The 11,546-nt window shown below is 46.4% G+C and overlaps 2 protein-coding genes across 2 annotated transcripts in view; one reads left to right on the plus strand and one right to left on the minus strand.

Moving 5' to 3' along the window:
- MYL2 (myosin light chain 2) overlaps positions 1–862 on the plus strand; it is a 9,022-nt gene extending 8,160 nt beyond the window's left edge. Inside the window, exon 7 of the mRNA XM_003795990.3 lies at positions 701–862. Coding sequence (XP_003796038.1) covers positions 701–799 — 99 coding nt within the window. The 3' untranslated portion in view covers positions 800–862. The remainder of the gene's footprint in view (positions 1–700) is intronic.
- A 1,980-nt stretch (positions 863–2,842) lies between these two features.
- The window catches only part of CCDC63 (coiled-coil domain containing 63), a 33,510-nt gene continuing 24,806 nt past the window's right edge, over positions 2,843–11,546 (minus strand). The window contains exons 9-11 of the mRNA XM_003796044.3: positions 6,207–6,399; positions 4,536–4,739; positions 2,843–2,988 (exon numbers count right to left, since the gene is read on the minus strand). Of these exons, the coding sequence (XP_003796092.1) occupies positions 2,843–2,988; positions 4,536–4,739; positions 6,207–6,399 (543 nt within the window). The remainder of the gene's footprint in view (positions 2,989–4,535; positions 4,740–6,206; positions 6,400–11,546) is intronic.

An 11,546-nucleotide genomic window follows, 5' to 3' on the forward strand; every position in this document is an offset into this window, starting at 1 on the left:
ATAATATAATGCTATTATATTATATATTATTTTAGTATATGTTATATATATATATTTTTAATAACTAGCCAATACTTTTTAAATGGGGAAACTGCATGGGAAAAAAAATCTAGATTTCTGACCTCCTTGCCCATGTGGCCATGTGTAGCTGGCCCCGAGCAGCTGTGACCTCTGAATATGGGCCATGTGTCTCCATTTAGCCACAGTAACCACCAGGCCCATCTTTCTCCCTTACATAAACTGTCCAGCCCCCTTGGAACACGTGAATTCATGATCCCTGCTTTACCCTGGTCAAAGGCTAGGTTTCTAGGACATCCTTGCAGGACATTTACTTGGGAGGGCCCTTGGAATCAGTGCCTGGGGAAGGAAGGCAGGGGACGAGGAGTGAATGGAGGGAGACATTGAACCAGGGTTTGGGCTCAAAGATAGCCATGGCCGATACCCCAGAAAGTGAGGGGCTGGCATAGTCCTTCTGAGAAGTCCCAGGTTGGAAAATGTGGCTGGGCCTGTGTACACTCACACTGATGAGGTCGCTGTTGGCTGCCCCCAATAGAGTATGACCTTAGGAAACAAGTCTTTCCCTGGAGGGGCTCTGAGTGGCCATCCCCACACTCCCCCTGCTCCAGCTGCCTCTCCACTTGGCTCTGCCCCCATGGTTCTCCTCCCCTCATCCTGAGCACAACTTGTTGGTTGATTGCAGGTTGACCAGATGTTCACTGCCTTCCCCCCTGATGTGACTGGCAACTTGGACTATAAAAACCTGGTGCACATCATCACCCATGGAGAAGAGAAGGACTAAAACAGGATAACCACCCCGCCCTGGGCTCATCTTTGTCGGGCAGGCTCTGCCCTCCTCTCTCTCTGCTTTACCTCTGGCCTATTAGCCATGTACTTGCCCCCAGTGATCCACCGCTACTTTCTTTGCAATTTGGGTGGCTTATACTTTGGAGATACCATGTGGTCACACATATTGTAGATGAAAATCCACCCAGAGCCCATGTTCAAATAAACAAGAGGTTGTATATGTGGTCATGATGATCCTCTGACAGGGACAAACCCCTTGAGTAAGAAAAGCAAAAATAGCAGATAAGCTAGAGATGACCCTGCTATCATTACTCTTGTTGAATCTTAGTAACTCTTTATTTAAAATAGACCTTTGCAGCCACTCAGAACTGTGTATCTGGAGGACATTTTCTGGAATGTTAACTTAGATGACAACAGCCCTCTCTTCCAACAAGTTTAATCATGTCTAGGGTCTAGCATCCATGACATCCTTTCCTTTGGCACACTATCAGGATGTTTCTCCCATAGGTATGTCAACATGGGCCCCACAGTAAAGAAGATAGCCTCACACTCATCCTAAGAATATGCCTCTTTTAACAAAAATCACATCTGCTAATCACAAGAAGTTGATTTCGAGTTTCAGATAAAGCAGAAGCTGTCTGTACTCCTTTCCTGGCAAATTTCAGGGTGGGTTCTGATTTCTAGACCCTCTCTAGGGTCTAGGCCTGGGTATGAATGAATCCTTGATTTTAAGTGACCAAAATCATGGCTGAAGCATTCAGGTCTATAATGGCTACAAGAATCCCAACTTAAGAAACAAATTGATTCATATAACTGAGAAGTTTAAGGGCTTCAGGCACAGCTGCATCCAGAAGTTCAAACGTGGCCTCTCTACTGCTCTGCTTTTGTTCATGTTGCTGTGCTCTCATTGATAGCAAAAAGACTTCCAGCAGCTCTTGGCTCCCTTCTAACCTCTCAGCAATCCTAGTGGAAAGAGCCCAACGCAAATATCAGAAGAGAGCTTCCTGGGGTCTCTCTGCTATCAGAGCTAACACATGCCAGTCACTAGGGATGCTGTGACTGGAACACATGACCAACCCTCATGCTGGGGCTGAAATCTGCTCCCTCCCAAACCACATACCTGGCAGGTGGGCAGAGACATCCCCCAAAGGAAAACCAAGAAGTAGAAAGGGGACATCGGGCACTCTGAGCTTTCAAGAGAATCCTGATAACCTAGAATACAGCCCAAGTTAATGCCTTGCTGGGAAAAAGGAGCTGGAACTGGGTGTGGGAGTGGAGCCGGGGTCACATGGAAGGAAGGAAGAAAAGAAGGAAGGAAGGAAGGAAGGAAGGAGGTGGGGGGCCGGAAGAGCCAGAACCAAGAAAGTCTTCAAGGCTCTAGATAACAACACATATAACCTTCAGGAGGCACTAAGGGTTAAGCCTTCAATATTGCTGCCAATTGGGGCCCCTTTCAAAGTAAGCTGGGTGGGCAGGGACCCAGAGAGTCAGGGCCCCCATGCTTATGACCCAGTATGACTCTCATCCTGTGATGACCCACAGCCCTGCAGCCTCCCATATGTTCCCAGGAAGACCTGGCCACAAACCTGACACCTGGAGCTCCTGGGGAGGCAGATTGTGGCTCAGGGCAAGACGCTCTTCAGTGACACACTCACCCACAGAAGACACAGAGACAGTGACACACACAGAGGCTCTATAGTGCCTGCCTGCCTGTGTTTACCACACCCCATGTGATTCTGGGGTCTCCAGATCAACATTTTGGCTCCAATGTAGCCCCTACACTCAGCTCGTCCCTGCATTATCTGGTGGACCCTGATAAAGGGTGACCTGTGCCAGTCACCATCTCGAAAGTTCTCAGGGGTCACACAATTCTTGCCTCCTATGACTATTTTTGAGCCCTACAGCTCTTGCTTTTAGCTGCCATCCCTAAGGTGGCTCCCAGTACCCCAGGCTTTGGCAATGAGCGTGAAAAGGCACTGAGGTTATTGAACAAAACATTTATTATTTCTGGTTATGGTATAAATGCAGCTCCATCATCTCACACCATTAACTTCTTCTTGGACCTCACGTCATCCGCCTTTTCTGCAGGCAGACTGTCAAAGCGTATGTCCTTACGAGTCTCCTTCAAAGTGTAATTGTCGACCACCAGCTGCCGAAGACTGTTGTGGTCTAGCGGCTGGTCAACTGTACCAAGAGGAGATTGTGTAAGGTGTCTGGAAATCAAGCCTAGTACTAGGGCTTCCTTCCCAGAGACTGAGTCTTTTGTCTTGTTCATGGTTGCCCAAGGCAAGGATGCCCAAGCCTGGTTTGATATCCCTGTACAGTGCTGAGAGTAGAGTTGTGAACATTTTCAGGGGAAATGGGAGGGGGAGAGTAGACAGAAATGTACTTCTCTGGGATGCCCAGACAATGACAGCTTTTCCCCCCAGACAAGGATGCAAAGGATGTTGGTGTAATATAAAGGACATAGGGCCACCATATACAGTTGTCTAGGGTGTGCACTGCACAAGGACACACAGAGAAAAGAGGTAAATGGATGGGCTAAAATCTAGCCCCACTTGACTTTGAAACCATGCCTATTCAGAGGGGGCCCCTTTTCCTAATTAATCTACCCCAAAGCAGCCCCTCTTCTAATTCATACCTGCAGGCCATAGGAGACAGGGGGCTAGGAGAATACACATTTACCAACATTCTTTTGAACACAAGTGAAGACATTATCTTGTGAGGATAGCTTTACCAGCAGCTGTGCCCCACCCTACCCCATTCTGAGCCCTGCCCTTTTAGGAAACACCAAAGGGCTAAGGGAATTGTACTGGGTGGAGCTGCGTACGTGGTCTATGTGTGCTGGGGGGCTCTCTCCATCCTGGGAACACTTGAAATGCTGCTCAGAGAAGTGGGGGCAGCCTTTCAAAACGTGATTTTTTTCTGATTACTAAAGTCATGCAACATCATTGTATAAGAAAATGCTAAACAATACAGAATTGTCTAACTTAGAAATGCAAAGTTCTCTGCAAGCCACCATCCAGAAATATCTGCTCTAACAGTTGGCTTATATGTCCTCTCTGTTTCTATATATATATTCTAGTTGCCTCCCTCCTTCCCTTGCTCTCAGCTCCTCTCAACTTTCCTCCTCATCTATCCCCCACTCCCCACCTCTCTCTCTCTGACATACTTGCCAGTTTGCAAAATTCAGATAGTGCAAGGTTCTTTTAAAACAATAAGATTTAGGCTGGGCGTGGTGGCTAATGCCTGTAGTCCCAGCGCTGTGGGAGATCAAGGTGGGTGGATCGCCTGAGCTCAGCTGAGTTCAAGACCAGCCTGAGGCAAAGTTAGACCCTGTCTCTACAACAACAGCAACAAGACAGCCGGACCTTGTGATCCCAGCTACATGGGGGGCAAGAGAACACTACAGGAGGAAGAAGTAAAAACAAAAAACAAAAAAAAACTTCAAAGTAAGATAAGTTGAAAGCAAAAATAAAAAATAAAAACAATAAGATTAAAAAGAAAATACACAGGATAACTAAACTCTGAGATCTTTGGCCAGGTCACCCTTGCACCCTTGCCGCAGCCAAGATGGTATCCAAGGGAGCTGATGGGCCCATGAGGGCCCATCAAGATAGGGAGACTGAGGCCAACACTGTAGACCCTCTCAAGTACTGGGATACAGTATCCCCAGCCCTGAAGGCACAGGTTTACAGCACCCTGCATCAATGAGGAGAAAGAAAACTCACCATCATCCAACTTGTCACTGAAGGAGTCAGGCCCAAGGATGGGAGGAGTGACCTTGATGGGTTCTGGGGGCTTGAGGAGGGAAGAGCCGCCCCAGAAAGGGTTGACAAAAGTTGTTGGGACATCAGTCTCAGACCCCTCCACATCCAGGACCCGCCTGTAGGACTCCAACAGCAGCAGGTCATTGGTCTTCTTTTCAATGACGGCTGCAAAACAAGAAGCAGGACCAGATGGCTGCCAAGAGATGGCATCCTGTGGGCCTGGGGTCCTGTCCCCGCTGGACAGGAAGAAAAGGAACAGGAAGTACAGAGGGAAGGTCATGGGCTCCTACAAGGACCAGGTTTTCACCTGGGTTGTGCCAAACATTCTCAAGGGGATTTCACTCTTAGGAGGTGAAATGTGATACTTGGGGAGGCAAAAATCTGACTCCTTCATGTACGGAGCACGGGTATATATACAGGACAGCCTGCAGGATTCAAATCTCATGAGGAGGGACAATTAGGAAAAAATAGAAAGGCTCCTTGAGGGAGAAGGGTGGTAATGAAAAGAAGGTTGAGAGGAACTGGGTTACACTTAAAACTGGAAGCTGGGGCAGCCCTGCCTTAAACTATTATAGAAGCTTTTCTCTAAAGCTTTCTGTTTCAGGCCTCCGGGTCTTTACTCGTACTACTCCTTAGTCCTAGAATGTTCTTCCCTACAGCCTTCCCTGAGTAACTCTTCCTGGTATTTTAAGCTTCAAGTCAGGTCTCACGACCTGCAGGAATATTTCCCTGACCTGCCTTCTTCAGGAGAGCTGCCCTTCTCACTGTGTTTCCATAGCTCTGTGCAGTCACCAGAGTCACTTCTTCATTCATTCGTTCATCCATTCATCAATGATTAGCCATGTACTGTACTGATGCCAAGGATGCAAGAAAAACAAAACAATAACAACAAGAGCAACAAAGATGCAGTCCTGGCCCTAAAGAAGCTTCATTTGTGTATGTTGAGATGGAGAAAAAGACAAGTTAAACAAGAGAACAGGCTCAGTGCCTGTGGCTCAAGTGGCTAAGGCTCCAGCCACATACACCCAAGGTGGCGGGTTCGAATCTAGCCCGGGCCCGCCAAACAACAATGATGGCTGCAACCAAAAAATGGCCAGGCGTTGTGGCGGGCGCCTATGGTCCCAGCTACTTGGGAGGCTGAGGCAGGAGACTCGCTTGAGCCCAGGAGTTGGAGGTTACTGTGAGCTGTGATGCCATGGGACTCTACTCAGGGGGACAGCTTGAGGATCTGTCTCAAAAAAAAAAAAAAAAAAGACAAGAGAACAGAGAAATACAGGCATCCTTCACTATCCAGAGGTTCATTATCTGAATTCCATATCTACTAGATTCGGATTTAGATTTTGGGATTTTTTCAAAAAATAAACCTCACACTGTTCAACTGTCTAAAAATCAGGGACCAAAAATATTTGCATCTGAAACTTGCTGTCAGATTCCAGGAACCTTATACATTTGGACAGGGCAAGCTATCTACAAAGAGACAAATAACAGGATGGCCATGAGAGGTAACAATAGTGGTGAGGGGACAGCTTCAGAGGGGACAGAGACAGAGGAAGGAGGCCTTGTAGGAGAGAGGACAGTCAAACTGAGATCTGAGGGCAGGTCCCAAGTCTAACTGGCCCCAGCTTGACTCACCAAAATACTGAGCAAGGTTGTTGTCGGTGACTTTCCCTGTCTCCCCCAACTGTACCAGGATCTTGGTGGCGTCACAGTTTATCTTCTTAAACAGCTTCTCCACCGAGTTCTTGAGATGCTCCAGGGTCCTATTGATCTCCTTGGTTTTCCTCTCATACGTGTCTGCCTCTTCTGTGGTCTTCCTCAGTTTTTCCTGGTGGCAGAACCCAATTCCCAGCATGGGTCATCCCCCTTGGAAGACATTCAACGGAAAGGGACTCAGGGGATCCTTAGGAGCTAGGGTCTCCAAACTGCAGATTTTCAAACTTCTCAGAGGTGCGTGAGATCAACTTAATGAGCTTCTATCATATTTTCAAAAAAATGAAATAAAATAGAACAGTAAAGAAAGGAAGAGAAATACTACTGTGCATTAAGGGTCATAAGGATAAATATTGGTTACTGTAAGTTTTGTTTCACTTACATATGTGTATGTGTATCTACAGGTGTACTGAATAATAACATTTTTAAAAAGCTGTTGACTCAGGCGGGGCGTGGTGGCTCAAGCCTATAATCCTAGCACTCTGGGAGGCCAAGGCAGCTGGATTGCCTGAGCTCACAGGTTCAAGACTAGCCTGAGGGAGACCTTGTCTCTAATAATAGCTGGACATCATGGCAGGCACCTGTAGTCCCAGCTTCTTGGGAGACTGAGGCAAGAGAATCACTTGAGCCCAAGAGTTTGAGGTTGCTGTGAGCTAGGATGCCATGGCACTCTACCAAGGATGACAAAAATAAATAAATAAATAAATAAACAAATAAATAAAAGCTGTTGACTCATTTATAAAAAATGGCCCACAGGAAGAGATATGTCACAGCTCACCACATACAAACATATATACATATGTGTGCATATTATATACATTATCAAAACAAAATTAAAGTTTCAAAAGTGAATATTCTTATTACATGCCCTAATTGTTTCTTTTCTATTCTGTTCTATCTCATTTTTTTTTTTTTTTTTTTGAGACCAGGGTCTCACTCTGCTACCCAGGCTGCAGTACAGTGGCATCATTATAGCTCACCACAGCCTTGAATTCCTGGGCTCCAGGGATCTTCCTGCCTCAGCCTCCTGAGTAGCTACCAGGTGTGCCTCCATGCCTGGCTATGTTTTTGTTAATCTTTTATAGAGATAGGGGAATCCTAGCTATCTTGCCCAGGCTGATTTAAACTCTTGGCCTCAAGTGATCCACCAATCCACCTGCCTTGGCCTCCCAAAGGGCTGGGATTACAAGCACGAGCCTCTGTACCTGGCCTATTAGCTTACTTTTAAAAAAATTAATGGATGTCATCATTCATAGTTTAAAATATACTGCCCTAGCCCAGCGGTTCTCCATGTGTGATCCCAGGACAGGCAGTATCAGCTTCACCTAGAACAGTGGTTCTCATCCTTCCAAAGCTGTGGCAGCCCTTTAATACAGTTCCTGTGGGTTGCAACCCACAGATTGAGAACTGCTGAGCTAGAACTTGTGAGAAAAGCACATTTTGGGGCCCCAGACCAGACCCACTGAATCAGAGTTTTTCACAAGCCTCCAGGTGGTCCCAAGGCATGGAGGAAAGGCACGGGGAAGTTTGAGAACCTCCTCCGGTCTCTTGGATTTCTACCTTGGCTCCACACTGATATCCCCTGGAAACCCACACCTCACCCTCAGAGGTTCAGACTTGGTCTGAGTGACACTTGGACATCAGGGGATTTCAAAGCCTCCTAGGTGATTGTGATAAGCAACTGGGGCTGAGAAATGCTGTGCTTTTCAGCTGGTCCCTGCCTGTGCCGCTGAATTCTCAGCTTGCAAAGGTAAACATGGCCCTCGAAGACCTGGCTCTGTTCCCCAGAGCAGATATCGCTTGTACTGTCCCAAATAATGCTCCCAAGAGGTCAGCCCTGTCCACACTCTCATTTTGCAGATGAAGAAACCGAGGGTCTGGAGAGAGAAAGTAGGATTTGAACTCAGTCTCTCAACCACTACATCAGGAGGCTTCCTCTGTCAGGCTGCTGAAACATTCTGTTCCCAGAGCTGCAAATTCCTCATATGACTGCAAGAGCTGCCCTCTCTAAAGATACATTAAAAGATCACATAGGTTTTTAAGTCTCAGTATTAATTTTTTATAAGGAGGTCAGTGGTCAACCTAATGTGGCAATACATGTCCAGCTCCTAAAATATTCCAGGCATTTTATATGAATCGTTTAATCTCAGCCTCACAATTAGCCCAGTTTTCGGATGAGGAATATTGAGGTCAGAGAAGAAAAGTGAACTTGTGTTCAGCTTCCCTGTACTGGGTACATCTAGGCACCTGACCTTGAGCTCAACTCTTAACTTTGGCCATGATTTAGTAACAGAGTAATGGTGATTTGAGTTTTTCTGACTTACAAAATAAACAACAATAATTTTGCTACCATTTATTGCTCTCTGTGCTGCGGTGTGCCACGTGTGTACATGCATGATTTTATCCAAACTTTGTGGCCATAAGAAGTAGATACGATTATCATCCCCATTTTACAAATGAGTAAACAGGCTCAGAGAGGCTATCTCAAAGTCACATGGTTAGGGAGTGACTTTTGTGAGCATCATACCCAGGCTCCCAGGGTCTGGTGGTTTAACTATTATGCAAAACCCTCCCATTATGGAACTGGTCCCACCACTTCTCCCAGTGGGAAGGAGATGACGAAATGGAGGTATATAAAAGGTTTCCAAGATGGAGCAGGTGGAAGTGATTTTTAGCAGGGGCTAAGAAACATTTTTTTAACCTACTTCTATTAAGACAAATTCTCCTGATTAGAGTATTTGCATATGAAAAGCCCCCGGAAGTCATGCTGAAGCCAAGAAATGAAAAGTTAATGGGAGGGCTTGAGGCAGAGGTAGGGGGGGATGTTTGGAGTTGCCTGGGTAGCCTCTCTAAAACCCCAATTTGCAAGTCAGAAGTCATTTTGTCTCAACCCCAATAAGATTCTAGACTCTAGGTGGTCCCCTGAGCCTATATGGGACTGTAAACATGTGCCCAACTTCGGGGGTGTTCCCTTGGACCTGAAAAGGAGCCTGGGAGATGTTTCTGAGCCTCAGCCCTCAAGGGGCAGCATGTGCTTTGCTGCCATCCAGTGGCCAAACAGAGAATGTCTACCAGGTATATGCCAAGGACTCAAATAAAGCACAAAGAAGGGAAGGGAAAAGACCCAGGAGCGCGATTCCCAGGCCAGGAACTGCTAGATTAGAACAGGACTTTATAGTCAAACTCTCTTGAGTTCGTATCATTGCCAGATATCTGCTATCCATTCTCCCCTTATACGTTAATAACAAAACCCTGGCTTGGCATCCGTAGCTCAATGAGTAGGGAGCTGGCCACATATACCAAGGCTGGTGGGTTCGAGCCCAGCCCATGCCTGCTAAACAATAATGACAACTGCAACCAAAAATAGCTGGGGGTTGTGGCAGGTGCCTGTAGTCTCAGCTACTTGGGAGACAGAGGCAAGAGAATCACTAAAGCCCAAGAGTTGGAGGTTGCTGTGAGCTGTGATGCCACTCTACTGAGGGTGACATAATGAGACTCTGCCTCCAAAAAAAACAAAAACAACAACAATAAAAAAAATCCTTGATTGTATTTAGGGTAGCAATGTGACCAGCTGAAAGTTACTTTTTTTTTTTTTTTTAGAGACAGAGTCTCACTCTGTTGCCCTCGGTAGAGTGATATGGCATCACAGCTCACAGCAACCTCCAGCTCTTGGGCTTAGGTGATTCTCTTGTCTCCACTTCCCTGGTACTACAGGTGCCTGCCACAATGCCCAACTACTTTTTATTGCAGTTTGGCCGGGGTTGGGTTTGAACCTGCCACCCTCAATATATGGGGCTGGCGCCCTACTCATTAAGCCATAGGTGCTGCCCCAAAAGTTATATTTTCAAACTTCTCATCCAATCAGATGGGCAAAGACATATAAATACAGAAGTCATGGGCTGAGACTTCTGGAAAATAATTTTTTTTTTTGAGACAGAGTCTCACTTTGTTACCCCGGGTGCCATGGCGTCATAGCTTCTGGCAACCTCAGTCTCTGGGCTTAAGAGATCCTCTTACCTCACCCTCCTGAGTAGCTGGGATTATAGGCACCCACCACAGTGCCCAGTTATTTTTAGGGGAGGGATTTTGCTCTTGCTCAGGTTGGTCTCAAACTTGAGCTCATGCTGCCTTAGCCTTCTAGAGTGTAAAGATTACAAACATGACCCACTGTGCCTGGCCCTGGAAGAGAACTTTTAAGCTAGCTGACTTCACTAGCAAGATCTTTTTTCCTACTCTACTGTCTTCCTGCTTGGAATGCATATGTGATGGCTGGAACTGTGGCAGCTATATTGTGACTACATGGCACTCTTGGAATATAAGCCACACATAGGGTGACCAGACTTCCCACTTTTGGTGGGACAGTCCCGCTTTTCAACAATTTGTCCCGCGTCCCACGGCGTTTTAAAAAAGTCCTGATTTTTGGAAAGAATGCATGAACCAGCAGGAGAACAAGAAGGGAATATACAGTTTTTTGCTGCCATGTGGGGGTTTTGCCAGAATATGAGTTTTATATTATTTTTGTTAATTTTATAATGTTAAACTGTAATAATAACAAATAATTGCTGAGAAGTGATTATCAAGAACTGCTTATCAAAGTTTGCATTGTTGTCAGGCCCTGCCCTGCCCTGCCCAGTCCCCTGCCCGGCCCCTCCTCTGGGCCCCCCCGCCCCGCCCCCACCATGTTGTCCCGAGTTACCGATGTTAAAATCTGGTCACCCTAGCCACACACTAAGGATGACAAAACAAAAATATAGGGATTGTAGGCCATTGATGACAACATGAAGGCATCATATGGCTCTGTCTTGTTCAGCCTGCTGCCATTTTGGGTTCTTGTTATTAATACCTGAATACAGTTCAGAGCTCACACAAAATCTCAGCTCTGTGATGTTCTTCTTCATCCATAAAATGGAGAGATTAATACACCTGTCTCATAGGGTTTTTATTAGGATTCTGTGGCATATGCAAGCAAAGCACCTAGCCCAGTGCCTAGTACTTAGTAATACTCAAGAACTGTTTGAGGTCAGCATGGTGGCTCATGCCTATAATCCTAGCACTCTGGAGGCCAAGGCAGGTGGATTGTCTGGCTCAGGAGTTTGAGACCAGCCTGAGCAAGAGTGAGACTTTGTCTCTAAAAAATAGTGTGCTGGGTTCGGCGCCTATAGCTCAACCGGCTAAGTCGCCAGCCACGTACACCTAAGGTGGCGGGTTAGAATCCCCAGCCCGGACCCGCCAAACAACAATGACGGCTGCAACCAAAAAAAA

Source organism: Otolemur garnettii, unplaced genomic scaffold, assembly GCF_000181295.1.
Source record: "Otolemur garnettii isolate 467f Iridium unplaced genomic scaffold, OtoGar3 scaffold00099, whole genome shotgun sequence".
Taxonomy (NCBI): Eukaryota; Metazoa; Chordata; class Mammalia; order Primates; family Galagidae; genus Otolemur; species Otolemur garnettii.